Source organism: Amia ocellicauda, chromosome 4 (assembly GCF_036373705.1).
Source record: "Amia ocellicauda isolate fAmiCal2 chromosome 4, fAmiCal2.hap1, whole genome shotgun sequence".
In the NCBI taxonomy this organism is placed as follows: Eukaryota; Metazoa; Chordata; class Actinopteri; order Amiiformes; family Amiidae; genus Amia; species Amia ocellicauda.
The window spans coordinates 43936160-43954407 of NC_089853.1; the positions used below are offsets into that span (position 1 = coordinate 43936160).

The following is an 18248-nucleotide window of genomic DNA, read 5'->3' on the forward strand; positions in this document are numbered from 1 at the left end:
TACACCACCACCAGCAGCCTGCACAGTGGTAACAAGGCATGATGGATCCATGTTCTCATTCTGTTTACGCCAAATTCTGACTCTACCATCTGAATGTCTCAACAGAAATCGAGATTCATCAGACCAGGCAACATTTTTCCAGTCTTCAACTGTCCAATTTTGGTGAGCTTGTGCAAATTGTAGCCTCTTTTTCCTATTTGTAGTGGAGATGAGTGGTACCCGGTGGGGTCTTCTGCTGTTGTAGCCCATCCGCCTCAAGGTTGTACGTGTTGTGGCTTCACAAATGCTTTGCTGCATACCTCGGTTGTAACGAGTGGTTATTTCAGTCAAAGTTGCTCTTCTATCAGCTTGAATCAGTCGGCCCATTCTCCTCTGACCTCTAGCATCAACAAGGCATTTTCGCCCCCACAGGACTGCTGCATACTGGATGTTTTTCCCTTTTCACACCATTCTTTGTAAACCCTAGAAATGGTTGTGCGTGAAAATCCCAGTAACTGAGCAGATTGTGAAATACTCAGACCGGCCCGTCTGGCACCAACAACCATGCCACGCTCAAAATTGCTTAAATCACCTTTCTTTCCCATTCAGACATTCAGTTTGGAGTTCAGGAGATTGTCTTGACCAGGACCACACCCCTAAATGCATTGAAGCAACTGCCATGTGATTGGTTGCTTAGATAATTGCATTAATGAGAAATTGAACAGGTGTTCCTAATAATCCTTTAGGTGAGTGTATAAACAACACAGCATAATATAATTGCGTTGCAGAATAATCATTGTGGGATAAGGCGGATGTGAGTTTCAAGTGGTATACCTCGCAAATACCAGAAATATACAGCCACCCATCATTTATCCCCTGACTGAAATGACAGATGTATGCGTCTGTAAATGAACACTACCAGGTGCACATCACAAATAAAACAGTTATTTCCTGACTTAAAATGTACAATTTTATTTCTTAGATATATTAAGTGAGCCATATACCTGGTAGGATGGAATGATGCACTTTGGAAAGTGATGAAACTGTGTAGGGGAAAACATTTTGTTGTTTGTTTAATTTGAAACACCAAGGTCAGTCTATAAACTGAGGTTATCAACGTTGTGAGGGATGCAAATAAGAAGACACGATTCAGGTTTCACCCTGAGTGTTTATTGATCTCTTCTCTGGTACCTGCAGTTCAGAATGGATGCTGGAACCCCATCCTTTATTTGCATAGGTCTCTACTGTTCATGGACTGGTATCCTTAGGGACGGAAACTTATTCAGAACATCACAAACCATGCAAGAGTGAAAGGCACATACACCATAGATATCAGATACATCATGATCATCAGTACACATGGGGATTGAACTTTCCTTTTCTTTTTCTTTCATATTTTCTTGGATGGGGTGTGCGGTGTGGGGTGTGGGGGAAGAGAATGTCTTATATATCAATGATATAAGACTTTAAAGATGATCTATTATTTTACCATTTATCCTTCCTATATCCCAGGGAAAGTAAATAAACCTGAAAATTCAACCCCCAGGTATAAACATTGTAGGTGAACAACCTTACTAATAACAATATGAAAAAATACAAGCAAATTTTTTTATTTCCATTTTTTTTTTATCTAACTCCTCCCTTTTCACATCACACAATTTGTACATGAGTTACACACTATTATTCTCCCTCCCTAGTGTACCTTGGCCATTCTCTGAACTTCCAAAACACCATTCACAAACATACAATCATAATTATTAATCGTGGAACAAAAAAGGAGGAAAGGAAAAACATGTAAGATTCAGTGGTGGATCCATAAACTGACCCTGTTTGTTTAGATGTTACTTTGTAATTACTGTACTCTATGCCTTTGGCTTCAAGAAATTCTGTAAAATCTCTGTAACCGTACTTAGAATACAGACAACCAAAGAGGCACTGTGGTTTAGCAATCAGGGTGAAGTGTTGGAGAGCAGGGATTGTTGTGTTCCTTACATTAATCCTCTTTTGTAAGGTTTCCCAAAATGCATCTCTGTAACTGCAAATACATATTTATGCTGGACTCACCACTGCTTCTTAAAAGGATTATAACCAACATTTCATAATACATAATTGCTAAAAGAAAAACAACATGGGTACTGTGTACTATTGTACAGAAGAACTGACAAAAGTGTAAAGGAAAATTCTGGTTAGGATCTGATCTACATTTCAAGAAAATTAAAATCCCCAGGAAAAGAATAAAAAATGATTAAAAATAAAATGCACAAAATCCACCTCTCTCTAGCCCAACTCCTCACTGTCGATCGATGGACGGCTAAAGATGGGGTGTTAAAAGGGTAGGACATTGACAGAAGGAATTGTGAGTCTCCAACAGTGCCTTTCACAAGTATCTCTAGATTTTGAGTGTGGTTACCCAGACTAATGTAAGTATGACATCATAATGAAAGGTCGTGATGTTAGTAGCTCAAAACATGGCGTTTTAGCTAACCTTTCAGTTTGCTCTAAGGAAAAGATGGGGTCTCACTAACATAAGACATAAGAGGAAGGATTGTCATGAATAATGCACAGAAGCTGCCACTCAAGTCAAACATTATTAATGAGCTGCCCTCCTCCAACAGATTGGAGACAAGAAGGGAAAATCCCATGCAGATTTCATTGTAGTGTTTATTTTTATGTCACTAGAGGGAGTCTTTGAGCAATTTTAATTATTTGTACTGTAGTTGATAATTATCAATAATTATTTAATTAGCCAGAGATTAGGGAGCCTTCATGTAGTAGATTGACCTGAATTAACCCACCTAGCGCTTTGACGCAAGCCGCCATGTGGTGAGTTAAACTAAAAAGAAAAAAGACCAGAAAATCCTGAGAGCCTTGACTTAAACCACCTTAAAACAAACAAACAAATGAAAACAATTACACTGAAAAATCACTGATAACATTTTCAAGCAATTCAATAACTTTTAGGTTTTTAGACTTCAGCACATTCCTCTCACACACAGACCTCACTGTTCAGAAAAGTAACGGCACACGCTAAAACTCGACTCACAAAAATTTAAAACAGTATGCAAACTTACATCCATGTCTTATATCATTTACAAACTTAAGTATATATATTTATATACTTCAGCACCATAGTTATTATATATATGTATATATATATATTTAAATATATGCATTTCTTTAGGTGGAGGACACTGTTACATTTGGATCTGCTACTGAAGAAAAAGGCAATGAATGAGACTGTAAGATTCTTACATAAGAAGCTTCAAACGTGCTTGAGCCACAGGAGAACTTCACTTAAAGTAACACTGATCTGCAACAGCAACTGGATATCTGAAGTACTGAAGAAGGTGTATTAAGCCTTATATTGGCATTTCTTTCTTCCCCATCCTGTTAATACTGCTAACTCAAGTGTAATCAGTATTAATAAATAAATATATCAGCTTTTGACAGTGCATTTAGAGTATCACCTGTTAGAAATCAAGTTCTCCCCTGTGCTTAAAGAAAGAGGTTACAAAAATAAGAACAAACAAGGTCTGTGTTAAAACAAGCCACATGGTTAAAGGAAAACCTTTTCCAAGTAGCCATTTTCCCACGTCCCCTTCTCTGATAGTGGTTCCCCTGTAAAGCTGTGCAGCTCAAACAGTCAGACATTGGTGTGTTAGGTTCAGCTATGTAGTGCAATTGGTCAAACCCCTGATATTGGGAATAAAAAGGATTTCATACGTAATGTAGTGCCTGATAACCATTTTTTCACACAGGTGCTGGACGTTTTAGTAAAGGTCAACCTCAGACAAATGTATTTTAAATAAAACAAAAGAAACACACACACAAACTCTAAAGGGTAGCCTCCTACACCATCTAACCTTTCCTTGTCCTTAAAATACCTTGACTTGGGAGCTATGGAACAATAAATGCATTTTCTTTGAACTCTTATGGACAAGATGCTTAAGGATCCATTATCAAACAATTATGTTTTTTTGTGTTATAGGTTATTCATAAATGTTACATTTATTTGAACTTACAGAATATGGGATGGAGATACAATTAGTGGAAAGGAATGCAGGATGGAGCTGTTGAAAAATATACCTTTCCACGTCTTAAAAATAAGTCATTATTTGGAAGTACGTACAAGGCTTAAGTGCCCCCCCAACACCCCCAACTACTGTTATTGCATTATATTATTGCTGGATTTCCAAAATGGAATTTGATATTTTTTGTAAATATCTACTCAACATATTTTGAAATGGATCCTTTAGTCCTTAGTTCCCCTACTGAAGAAATCCTATTACATTTTTTATATTGATTTCAGCTTATAGACACTGACATTTACAGTGTGTTAAAGTTACCCTTGTCATTTCTTCCCTATGGTTACTTTTCTGTTCCTTTGTGTTCTCTTTCCATCTCTCTGCTTATGCCTTTTTAAATCTTATGCCTCTCTCACCATCATCTACTTGCTCTATCTCCACAGTGCTCAACTCTTCATACTACCACTGCCTGTCAGGATGTACTGTTGAATCATTCATTTGACTTATGCACTATTTCACTATTATATGAGGTGAAGCAGTTGACAAATTAAACCTGAGATGAAGCCACATTCCAACATTTGGAGCAGTGGCAGAAATAGAAAAGGGAAAAAAAGTTGAACATGTGGCGATACACTTGACTTCCTCTTAAAAGTTACTCTGCCCTGTCCAATGGCCTACCCAAAACCAACTATCAAAATGTTTTTTTTAAGTTTTTACGATTCCAACACCTGCAAACACAGAAAAAAAAACGAATGGAAAATGTGAAAACTGATAAAAGGGTTAAGATTTACATTCAGGTGTACATTAACGTATGAAATTCCTTTTTTGTGAAGAGGTAGACCTTTGACATAGACTTAACCTTTCCAATTTTTAAGTTTGTCTAGCTGTCTCCATCTCATTTTGTGACCTCTTTGATGGCCTCTAGTCAGAAAAATAAATGGTAACAATGTAGAGTATTACCACTCCATTGTGTCCAGATGTGCGCTGTGGGGGCGGGGCTTAAGCAGTTTTTGTTTAATTACTTTTTACTCTGGCAGTTAAGGTCTGATTAGCTCCAGAGGAAGAGTGACAGAGAGGGAGGGGAGGGAGAAGGAAAGGTTAAGTCTATTATAACAAGAGTGCTAATCCAGAAAATGTTAGAAGTGCTTGTACACAAACATGGTTTATTTTCTAAAGTTTAAACAACTCAGGTGAACTAAACAATAGGACTAGAACTGGAAAGGGTTGGGGTTTGCCTAGTGTGGGCGGCTGGCGGGTCTCAGTAGTTGAAGTGGCGCTGGCAGGGCTGGTGCAGGAAGCTGCCGCGGGTGTGGCCGCTGTGACGAGGCACTCCCTCCCGCAGACGGTTCTGCCGCTGGATACGGCTGCGACTCAGTTGGCGCCGCTCGGCTCGTGCCTTGGCCCGCTGCACTCGGCTCACCTGTGTCACCTTGGCCAGGGCCGTCACCTGGGAGACCGAGCCACGCGTGGGCCGGCCGGAGACGCTGCGTGCAGCCGAGGGCATGGGCTCCACCCTGGAGAGAGAAGGTGAGGGACAGGGAAAGGGAAAAGCATAAAGACAGGGAGGGAGAGCGAGAGAGCAAGAGAAAGAAAGAGAGAATTTACTAAAGTTTAGGCTAACTGATCCCAATGTTCAACACTAGTCTTCAGAAATACTCTGGTGGAGGGTGTTTAGCTGCCAAAACACAGTGTTAAATCCATCCTGATCTTGTTAGGCAAATTGTTCAACCTATCCAGCACTCTGCTAGCATTGAAAGCCATAACATATCAGATAGTGGGACATTGTTTAATCGAGGGGTTCAGTTCCCAAGAATAATGACATTACTCTACAAAACCGAAAACAAGTACAGCAGGATTTATGTGACCAATAGTCCAGTCTCAACCACATTCTGGGAATCTGTACAAAATTTTGAGCTCTGCTTTTCAATAGATAATACCGCCCACTGCCTCTGTCTGGAAGGCAGGCAGTTCTGAAGCTCATCACTAACCTCTGACTGGTTTCCTGGAGCACAATGCTCGCCGTCTCCTCGGTTATGGACTGGTTTCCGGTGGAGACATAAACCGACATGCTAGGGTGTTCAATGAGGAGGTCCTCCATGGGGCTGGCCTCAGGAGTAGCGCCTTCTGCAGTAAAACAGGGGGGAGGGGTGACAAACCAACTCTCATCCATACAGCAGCGCTCAAAGCCACTGCTACAGTCACTCCGAGACCCAGGAGATGGGGGGGTGGAGCCTCTGGGGCCAGGAGAGGGGCCGGCCACTAGCACTGCTTCCACTGCCCAATCGGGAGAAGCAGGGGCGGAGTGTGCTACAGTTATGACCCCGCCTGTCCTAGTCCTGCACCAATCGTGAGGGGAAGGTGAGAGGAGGCGTGTCCTTGAAACCCCGCCCACCCCGTCCAAATTGTTCGAGGGACTGGAATGTTTTAGTAGTGGCGTCCTGTCCTTTCCCAACTCCACCCAGTCGCCTTCCCCTAAGCGTGCAGCTACGTTCAGTGACCAGCAGGGGGAGCATCCACACACGTGAGTGCATTTCCAGAGGGGTTTTTGTAGAGTAACCGTAAAGGGAAGCCATGCAGGTATGGAGCGCAAGCAGTATGAAAGCGCACACATTCAGTTTAGGAGTGTGGAGGTGGTTAAAAAAAAAACATGGGAGGGTAAGGGGAAGATAAAAAAAACACATAAAAATAGGAGTTATTAGTTACTGTAACCCCTGCCTTTAAATTTGAAAGAGGCCAGTTGTAAGATGCTGCAGGTTGTGTTGGCGTGGATGACTTTTCACTTCTAGATTTCTACTTGGGATACAATAGCAACAGCAGAAGCACTGCCTAAAGTGCTCCCATCCACGGGTGCTGAGAAGGAGGACACAAGCTTCTAAATCACAGGTGGCCAACCCTGTTCCTGGAGAAAAGAGGTTTTCCAGGTCTCTCTAAATCACCAATCATTGGATACCTTGAACACAGGGACATGTTGCCTAATTAAGACCCACAATTGGTTTAATTAAGCAGTTAATGATCTGCATAGAACAAAAACCTGTAGACCCTGTGGCTCTCCAGGACCAGGGTTAGCCACCCCAGCTCTAGATTGTTCTGACCATTATCAAAGTGATGTCATGTACACTATCTCACTGATGACAAGCACTCAGAGATACAAATGGCCATATGTTTTCTTTCCCTTTGAATGGGCCTATGGAGCATTAAAAAACAAAAATAAATCACACACTCCTCATTCTATCACCACTAACCCTGCCTCCCACAAGATACACACAGAGATACACAGTCACACCTCGCTCTATTTTATGTTATTCAATGGAGCTGAATTGGTCTCAGTTAATGCTGAGCTAAATAGGCCTTAGATCAAGCAGCATGGTTAGAGTGCCCGCAAACCCCTGCAAAACTGATGGGCAAATCAAACCATACAGAGAGAACTGCCCCAGCTGCAAGACTCACCAGGTAGGTTGACCAGTAGCCAGCCCTCCTCGTCAGCGTCTGAGACACAGGGTTTGGGTCCCTTGCACTCCGTGGTCACATCCTCCACCTCTCCAAAGAACAGGCTGGTAAGTCGCTGGAACATGGCTGGGCTGTAGAGGCTGAGCTTAGGCTAGAAGCAGGAGAACCGGGCCCAAGTAGGGGGATATGTGGGTATGTATGCGTGTGTTGTTGGGGTTCTCAGCAGAGCTTACTACTAGAAGTAGTGAGTCAGGAACTGCGTGTCTACAGCGCTTCTTCTCGTCCACTCGGCCCGAGCCCTCCTTGATCCCGTTGGCAGAAATCTCAGTTGAGGCAAGACGTGTGTAGTGCAATTGTAAGGTCTCACTTGGTATTGGAACAAAGGCCTGTATTTTTTTCCACAAAGAGAGAGAGAGACAGAGAAAGAAATGGAGAATTTGGGTATTTTACATTTCATTTGTAACATTATTTCCAGCAACCATGCAGACTACCATGCAACAATTGCCTGAAATGTATGTACACATGCATTTTGAATATGACTGGAAGATTTTTTTTTTTTTATCAGGAATACACCTTTCAGCTTTTTTCTCCATGTGAGTTGACACATCAGAGAATTGTATGCAAAAGAAAGGAGACTTAAACTATCACCATACACATATATCCACTAAGATAGGCTTTACTCTTTCTGATAAGGCAACAGAATACAGCCCTGATCCTTGTGACAACAGGGTGTAAATGAAACCCAAAAAATCTATGAAATTAAGGCTAACTGGACTTTTAGGAGATTAATTCCACGGAGCCTGACCTTCATTTCCTCTCAGAATCTTGTGACTGAGGGAGTGAGAGGAAAAAAAACCTGGCCTTTTATGGTGAGTTCCTTTAGCTAATTAGATTTATATAGCCATTAGCCACACACAGCAGCCATAGTTGTCAATTAATTATTATTAAGAAAGATGTGGAATAACTTTGGAACCACACATTGTTAGACGTGTACTTTTCCCTTAAATCCTTCAGCCTGAAGAAATGCCTGTTTGTAACCCTAGACTCATGGTAAATAAATAAATAAATACTTTAAAAAGTGTCCCTCCATTTAGTAACCAGGGAAAATCCTAATATTATACCAGCTGGATCTTAGCAGTTTAAATTCTACTTCTACTACTTCTTAATTCACAACACACACAACACAGAAAAGAGACATGCAGGCTGGATCAAGGGAAGACATCCAATCGGGCCACAAAAAAACAACTCTTTCATCCCTTGTATTTGCTAGATGGTTCAGTTTCAATCATGTTTTTTTTTCTTTTTAAAACCAAATAAATTAACCTATCAATCAATCAATCAATCAACACAAATAAATACATAAATAAATATAGAAAATACCAATACTGAGGCAAGCTTCAAAAGTTTTCATCAGATGCCACCATCGCCTCTCCTTGTGACTGCCCAGCCCAGTTTTCACATTTAAGAGGGGTGTTGGTATGGCGCAGTTCACAGGAAATTCAAAAGTAATATTTCAGCCCCTGCACTGATGACAAGCTAATTAATTCACGCCTTTTTCTGAGCTTTGAGCGTAATCTGCATTCAGTGCATCGGCATCATGAGACTTGGGTCATACTTTAATGATGATTTTAATGCTCAAGCCTGTGACCATGCAGACCTCTTTTTTTAAATAAAAAATTCCCCCACATAAACTAATATATTAACATGGTTCCCCTGTCTCCCGCTCTCACACATCTAAGATTAATATGAAGCAATAAGGGTAACTGTACATCCTCTAAAGTGATTTGGTACAGGTTGTCCATCACTGTTCTCTTCGTCTTCAGAGGCCTAATGTGTGGGTCCTGATGCCAAACTTTTTTGTTCGCCTACATTTCAGAAATAACATGAGAGAGTATTAGAGATACAGAGCTCGGAAGAGAACCGATGGCTTCAGTGATTATGTACAAGCTGTCAGCATGAAAGATTGGAAGACCTACGGCTTTAATGCTTGTTTTTAACATAACACCACTTCAAAAAGCCGCAGGAGGAGAAGGAGGGGAGCAAATGTGTACTAAAGTTGGTGCATTCAGTTCAACAGCTGCTACAGAAACCTTGTTTGGAAGGCTGAGATGTGCTCAGTCCCAGTGACCTGGATGTTGAAGCTCTGCAGGATGGAGGGTGTTACTGAATCCCACGACACAGAGAGGGCAGTGAGGTGGGAGGGGGGGTGCAGCTGCTTGGACAGTCCTCCTCCCGTTCCCCTTTCCCTCCCCCTCATGTTGAGTCCACTGGCTCTAATTAAGCAGCCTGTCTCGACGCAGCCTGCGTGACTCAAGAATCATTTGAATATCGAGTTCAAAAATGCCACAAAGGGCTCTTTTGTGATTTCCTTAAGAGAGCTATGAGGAAAACATTACAAGGAAAAAAAAATGCGCCTGGGTGGAGAACAGAGTATACGTCAGCACTGAAAAAAAAAGAAAAATCAGCTGACAGACTTATCCAACATCTGTAAAATGTAGGGGTTTTATCAATCTTCAATCTTAAAAAATAAATTGGTTCAGCTAGGCAACATGTGATACCGTCAAACTCTATGTGTGTCTGCAGCATCATATATTGATATTAAAAAGGTATCCATTAGAGTCAGAAGCCTCAGGAACACCAGGTCACAAGGTCCAGATATACTTTGCTCATCTGACAATGTAATAACAATGACCGTGAGTGGACGATGTGTGCTGTACACAGAAAATGTTGACAGGCTCTGCATACACGAGACACTGTCCTGTTTCGGATTCTCTGCCAACATGCCGATGGAAAAGGCCAAACCAGAACAGCTAAAGATCACATTGTTGGCTACAGCTGCAGCAGGCTCTGTGATTACACAGTTTCATCACATCCATCCCAGTTTTTAATTTCCCAAGGTGCTCTGTCTGTAGGTCATGCCAAGGCAGAGTGTGACATCCCAGTCAGCTCTGTGCAGGTAGTATTCAGTACCACCCTTTTAAACATGAACAATAGTAATTTCTGTCCCTCTCCATGAAAGGTCGTGTTCTGCATCAAGACATGATGTAGTTGGAATCTATCTGTGGCCATAGTACCAATGCATATCACTCTGATACAAGGATGTTGCAAAAATGATCCAAAATATGGAGGGATAATGCTGTAGGCAGAAGAAAGAGTTAAAAATAATAATAATATCTTGTGTTCCCCCCCTTTTCATCCAACACTGCTTATAACTTAAGTTTTCACTAATATAATTAATGTATTGCTTGAATGGCAGTGGTTCTTTTCTTGTCCCTTTTCTGAGAAAGTCCACTGAGTGAGCTTTGAGTGAATTTAATTGGATTCATACTAACTATATTGCCCCTGCAGAGACCTATTGTCAAAGTACATCTGTTTTGGAGTCCAGGGGGGGAGGGGTAACACAAGTGATTGACCATTAACTGAGATGCACTTCATTTTAGGCAAAATGGTGCCCCTGGATTGTCTTCCAAGGCCTAAGAAAAAAGCCATGTAATGAATAAGCCATGAGGAGTCAGTCTCTGGGAGATCATTATAATAGTGCATCTGATTACTGACATAAACAGGGGGACACTCTGTCCCAGCCAGATGACCAACCCAATTTGACTACAGAACATTGCACTCATCTATAATGTAAAAACCCTCATTTGGGCAGGAGAATTAGAAAAATAATTACAGAATTTGCACCGCTAAGCTAAAACCCCATTAGTTAATGCTTAAAACGTCTGTGCTTAAGATATGTGCATTTGAACTAATTACACAGTCCATGTTTTTGTTACTATTAACAAGCTAACATTAAAGAGCTGGGTCACAGTGTAATTTGTTTGCTGAACTGTTAAGCCTTTGTTTCCTTTTTTAAGTCACTAAGCACCTCTTATAAGGCCAAATTAACAATAATTGGAAACTTTTGCCTTGATTTCTTGTGCATTAGCAAGGTCAAGTGAATCCAGTGAAAGTTACTATTACAATCTAAAGCAAACAAAGAAACACATAAATCAACCTTTGCAAATGATTAGGTGATTAAATAAAGACCAAGAGCAAGGTCCTATTCCTTCCCTCTCTAGCCCTGTGAATCATTTCTGTCCTCTGAAGAGTGTTAATGAACTGATAAAAAGTCTAATGTCTGTCCTTCTACTCAGTGTCATTCTAACCCCCTCTAACCTTTATTGTGTGAAAACATATGTATATTTGAATTATTATTTCATAAACTGTGCTCACCTGACATGAAGAACGTTAGATCACACTGTAACTTTAACATTTGCATAGGGAATATGCATCGACATTTTTTTTTCTGAAAGGTACACTGCGCTCTATTCTCACAATGCTAATGGTAGCAGAAATGTGCTCATATACAGACTTGAATGGAACATTAAGTCCAGAATGGAAGGTACACTGTTTACGCTCTTATAAAGGAACCAGAGTAGAGTAGACAGAGAAGGAGGGGTTGGATGAAAGGAGCTTGAGGTGGAGAGATCAAGCTTCTGAATTGTTGAAAATCATAGCAGGACTGGCTCATCTTGGACACAGAAACCAGAGTACAAGCTAATGGGACTCAAACATCACTCCTGCCTGCGATGCAGATTTTTTTAAATTTGGTTATTAATTAAATCCAGGCAGGTATCAGCCATCTGTTTGAAGTAGAGAGATCAAGCTTTCTTTGTTTCAAGGAATTCGTTATAATTAAAACGGCACTGCGGGTAACGTCTACGCACAATCTTCCTCAAGTCTGTATATTGTCACATTGCTAGAAAAAAGGCTTTGCTTCTACATTTGACCTCAGAAATCATGATTTGAAACAGAATATGTTCCCATTGCACAGGACAAATCTTACTATTGTTTCTGTTCTCATTTGCAGCCAACATCCAGTTGAAAAGGGGTTTGACCTAAGCCTGTGGCCTTATCTCACCACTATCATTTACCCTTCTTAAAGGATAATTTGTTTGGCTATATCACATTACGGTATTGGTGTATGTGTGCCAGTACACTTATCATTTCTGGTAGCTTTCAACAACATAATGAAAATGTCCTGCACCATTTTTGTGTTGCAAATTTCAAAGCAAAATAAAAAAAAGTCCTCAAAATTTGCATTTATATTACTTTGCATTTTTCCTTCCAGCAGCGTAGGTAAATGAGTGTGAGTGGCACAGCCAATGAGGTAACTAAGAATGGTGTTGTCCTGGTACCTCACACTTTCATTGGCAACGATGAAAAATAAATGAATGTGAAATCATGCAATCAACATTAATAATGTTCACCATGGCGGTAAAGCCGTAAAGGTTAATATGTCCTCATTTTAAGAGCAGGCAGCATAATGCCTTCTTCTACGGCAGCTAAGACCCAGTGAAAAGGTTTTATCCCTTTAAAGGCTACTATAAAATGGCTTAGTTTGAGGACCCATAAGACTGCACTGTTTTGTACATAAAGACCAGTTTACCAAATTGCCTTTCACATATTTTGCATTTACTCTATACACAGATGGAACCAAACACACATTCTGAGTCATAATCCACAAATGGTGACAATCTTGGGAGCATCATGAAAAAAAACACAGCATGAACCCATTAACATGAATAGTTCTTAGCAATGCTGGTCAAAGGACATCAAGAATTAATTTACATTCCTTTGGAGATGATATCAAGCAACCATGTTAAATGAGACTAGTAGTTTCCAAGATATATCTGCTACTCAGTCAATTTATCAACAGTCACTTCTCATATGTTGCTATGGCACACCTCCATGTATACAATGAAGTGGAACTTTGGCATTTGTGGAATTCACTTTTGTTCTAGCAAGGTTCAAGGTTTTATCTGTCTTACAAAAAGCTCAGTACTAAGCTTTTTTGCTTATTTCACATTTTAAATAATAACAAATTGTATTTTCTCACTGTTAGACTTTGCCTTCTAAGTCTCCTTGGATGCAATATTTGTCAGATAAATATACTCAGTACACAATAACTCAGGGTACTAGGAAACATATCACTGTAAACGAAATGACTGGCTTTGTATTTGGGCCTCTGTAATAAATGCTGACAGGAAGTTGATATGAAGGTGTCTGCTATTAAGACTTGCTGGATTGCAATAAATGCATGGAATTATTATTCACATCGGATGATATTGCACTGGTAGGATTATAAGGCATGCAAGAACAGGATGAGAGGTTCTTAAAAGATGTTAACTGCAAATGACAGAACAACTTAATGTGCTTCTCAATTCCAGTTTAAAAACAAAGAGTCCTAGGACCTCTGACTCAAATTGGAGTGATAGCATTTCTTGCATACAGTAGGTTGACAAGAATGTTATGATTGGCATTCTCACCCTAATGGTAAACACAAAATATGCCCTACGTAAGCAGATGATTAGAGACTGGGAGATGGTGCATTATAAGTACTGGGATACTGCACATATGGTAATAAAATAAACAGATTATTCGATTTATTACAGATTATGAAAGTAATTGTAAACATACAAATGTAAGAAGGCAAGTAAAATGTAATTATTGTAGTAATAGTACTGCCATTTCCATTAAACCCTTTTATATTCTAAAACAGAGCCTTTTAGCTGTCACAAAAGCAGCCAAAACAGTAAATGGAGAGTCACAAAGAATACACTGGAACGGGTACAGGGATTTAACAGACACAGGCATTTCTTCCACTAAATATATTATCCACAGCCAACGCACAAACTAACAGATGGGCACTGCACTGTCCCAGAAGTGTGTCACTATCCCGAACTTGGCTGCCTCTCTAAGTGGGCGGCGCTATCTATGAAGTGGGCGTGGCCACGCTTTCCAAAAACAAGACTCTTTGCGCATCATATGTTAATGAGGCGACGTCATTAAGTATATTCTCGCCCAGCAGAGGACAACCGAAAAAAACCTTTTTAAATAACCAAATACATGAATAAATCAAAAAGAAAGGTATGACTACAGGTTTATATTTCAAGGCGATTTCCAATGAAATAATACATATCATTACCCGCGGGAGAAAATGAATGCTGGCTTTGTGTAGCTACAGAATAAACACAAACGCCTGTGTAATCCATAGGTGCCTGAACAGCCGCGGTGTTTACATTGGAAACAACCAGGGACATTTTGGAAAAAGCAGAGGACTGTCAGGAAGGCATAACAGCCGCCGTGTAATGTAAAGGCTCAACGTTAATGATCTGTACACTGAACATCCGTCAGCCATTGCATTGCCTTACGACTCGTATTGCAAAGGGGTCAATGCAATGACAGATGAGCTCACAACAAGGACGAGGGCTGACAGGAGAGGATCGATAACCCCCCCACGCCCGGATTCAGGGAAACGCATCAGATGCGAGCGGGCATTGTTAAACTTGGGAACAGGTTCATCAGGACAACACGGGAGTCAGACCCCCCCATCACAACAACATCCCATCTCCCGTTGCTAAGCCTTCGCAGTACATCAAAGTCTTGAATGTTCATATCGCTAATTTAGTATTAATGCATTCATTTATTACAATACAATGACGTTTTCACGAGGTTTGGGGTTGTATATGAAGCTGTGAAATTAATATTACAGCAGCGAATTCATCCGTGTAGATTTAAACAGCTAAGCATTACATTGTAACGACAGGAATTATGATTAATCTACGCTGCATAAAACCCGAAACCCTACAACGGAGTGTACATAAAATGCATAATAACAGTGATAAGATGCGGGCTAGTTCATCTCACGCGTCTGTGTTGAAAAACACTAATATTTATATGATCAAATAAACACATATAAAACGTTCTGCTTATTGTTTCTTTCCTGTTTCTAGATTTGACAACGACATGTCCATTTAACTGTAAACGCTTAATCTATGATTCTACCTTCGGAAATGAATATAGGATATGGTTTCAGCACAGAATAAATAAGGCGACACCAAAAAGCTCAGACTGTAAAACCTCCTTATATTACATCAGTCATTGTCGGCTATGTAACAACAACGATAGGTCAAATAATTATAAATATCTTACCTGCCTTTGCCGTATTATTTAAGTTGTAAACGTAATGACCAAAAATACTTAAAAACACACAAACAATTTAATCTTAAAGCACAGCTTTAGGTTGTCTTAAAATGAGGTAGTTATTAAAACATAATAAAAAAATAAAAAGGCTTTTCTTCTCAGAAGAAATGCTCCATTAAAACGGCATTGATGCTGTTATATTATTGACAAATCTGCAGTTTTTACGCTTGTTTTTTTCCTGCAGATTTTTCTGTTATTGCTGCGCCCAGCTGATCCTTGGATCAGAATTTAGAACATACCAACAGCTGATCGTGATGTCACAATACTCGGAGTCCCTCCCAATCTCCTCCTCCTCAAGGCGTAGGACCCAATCAAAATTTTACACAAGCTACAAGGTGGGATCTTAGATTGAGGAGGAGAAAGAACTGTCACTTAGTTCCCATATAGAGAGATTTAAGTTTACGTATAAGGCACTTAAATACACTCAATCCCGAAACACCACAGAAGTCTGCGAAGAAAAATTCAAATTTTAGGCAAACAAGCTTCATAGTAGGACAGTTTATATTCAGGAAACGTATGAAATATTACACGTAACCCCAAAGGCTGTAAATGGAGAGATATAAAAACAAGGTATATATTATATATAGAGAGAGACATTATATCACAACAGTCTGCTGTAATCTCAATGTTTTTATTTATTTTAAATTTAATTCTGAGCATTGGCTCAGATAACCATTTAATGCAAAGGATGAATTCATTTTACCTACACTGCAAGAAATAAATACCCACACCCTTCTCTAGAATTGTATTGTTATTGTCTCTACAGCGGTGCACTTTGATCTGTGAGCTTCGTGCCCTTTGACGTGGAGACATCTATACCTTTGACATTTTCATGAACACCAGAACACACCAGAAGCAAGCATTAGACCCCAATCTTCCCAATTAAAAAAATTATTTAATTTCAGAACTATACTTTAATGATTCACACAATCCTATTTTGCTTACCTTCCTGCCACATACCCTCTACACAAGCTAAATGATACTGTTAATCCATCTTTACCTTCGTGTGTACCCTAATTAAAACTTAGCTTTGTTACATTTTTCAGTTTGAGATTTTGCTTTTTTTGTTTTAAACTGTGAAATTTCCCTCAACATTCGTCCACATTTTCAGTTAATAGAGATACGTCAATTAATTATTTTAACAGATTAATGTTTTTTTTTTTTTTTTTTGCTGAGCTGTGATACTACTTTGCAGTGCTGAAAGGAGAGACCTTTCACTATAACCCATTGTATAACACAAGCTGATCCATTGTAAGGCCAAACAACAGCCTAAACTACACCACAATTTCAGGCTAGGCCCACAGAAATCTGATTTCAGTAAAATCCATAGAAAGGCAGCCCTAACCTTAAAGTAAGACAATTACTGGGGACTCTAACTCTAACCGTGGCTTAGGCCAAAATGTAACTGTAATTTTAACATCCCACTACATTTAAATGCAATTTGTGGTAAATTACTAAAGATCTCATGGTCTCTAAATAACCTTAATGTAAAACTGAGATCATTCCTACCTTGTTCTATACCCCAAATTAACACATAACCTAGTATTGCACTGGCAAGTGGAAAGGCCTTACACAATACACCACTGAATTACATCATTAGGTTAACTGCCCCTCGGGTTATCACCAGCTCATGTTTCTCACTAAAATTTTGTTTTGTTTTAAAGTTTAAAATTGGGTTGGCAGGGTGGCGTGTGCTGCATGCAATTTTATGTTAAGTATGTGTGACATAGTCTTGAAAGGTAGAGACACACTGCTCTGCATAATCTTGATACAATCCATTACCAGCTGAGAGAGTATATTACCTAGAGTTTGGCAGGGTTTTTTGTACAGAAAGTGCAAATGGAGGATACAGACTAATACAATTGCTAAGCTTCAGGCACAGTTAGGTCTAAAGCAGGAAGACTTTGTTATTTGACCCAAACAGTCTGCCTACTGTCCTGAGATAATCAGATATAGTTGATCTCTGTAATTATATAGTCAAATCTTATTGAGGATGAGTTATCAATTATTATATCTGTATTGGAATCCAATTCACTGTGCCCTGGATCTCAAGATTTTTTATTTTCTTGTAAAATATTATTCTATTCCTATTACAGCAATTGTTTATTTACTTCCCTAGGGGGACAGGGGAATGTGGGACAAATGTACTGTTTCGTAATACCAAGCTAAAAATGAATAAAGCATATGTTTTTGTTCAGGATAGACTGAATTTGGGGGTACTGTTTGTGTTAGAATTAATCCTGTATGCATGCAAAATCCTTAAATTGACAGAATCAGCTTGTTGGAATTAAGACTAGTACTGTCTCTTTAAATTCCCTACCCCCACTCCCTCTACTGTCTCTCCCCCCTCCACTTGTGTTTATATCAACAACTGGTGCACTGGAGCAGCCAATCTGAGCCCGATCCCCGTTTGAATGCAGCATTTAACCAGCCAATCACCTTTGGAGTTTTGCGCAGGACAACATTCCCCTAGCAAGGTTCCTGTTTGAAATCTTGAACGAAAGCTTCCCCTCTCACCCCTTCCCGCTGGCAGCATTAATCAGATTCACCTCCATGTTAGTATAGATATTCATGGCTGAAACCCACCGAGGGAGGCTGTGTGTGTGTGTGAAGAGGATTATTGCGGCACACTTCAGATGTATATCCTGATGTGAAATAATGACAGCAGTGCAATCCCTGTAGTGTCAAGGTCAAACAGAATAAAAAACACAGCCCTGCTGGGTTCTTTAAAAAATGCATTTCCCTTAGATCCTGTTGGATTGGCTTTAT

At 39.9% G+C, this 18248-nt stretch overlaps 1 protein-coding gene across 4 annotated transcripts; it reads right to left on the reverse strand.

Moving 5' to 3' along the window:
- Positions 1-1127: 1127 nt before the first annotated feature.
- On the reverse strand, positions 1128-15728 carry tp53inp2b (tumor protein p53 inducible nuclear protein 2b). 4 transcript variants are annotated; one of them, XM_066702434.1, is made up of 4 exons: positions 15429-15728; positions 7452-7837; positions 5993-6488; positions 1128-5518 (listed from the first exon to the last, which is right to left on the reverse strand). In XM_066702434.1, exons 2-4 carry the CDS (start codon positions 7573-7575, stop codon positions 5263-5265), a joined length of 876 nt encoding a protein of 291 aa, XP_066558531.1. In that variant the 5' UTR covers positions 7576-7837; positions 15429-15728; the 3' UTR covers positions 1128-5262. The 4 variants fall into 4 exon arrangements, with proteins under 4 accessions (XP_066558531.1, XP_066558534.1, XP_066558533.1 ...); XM_066702437.1 differs by having other exon boundaries at positions 5993-6125; positions 15429-15724; XM_066702436.1 differs by having other exon boundaries at positions 5993-6128; positions 15429-15721.
- Between the last annotated feature and the right edge of the window lie 2520 nt (positions 15729-18248).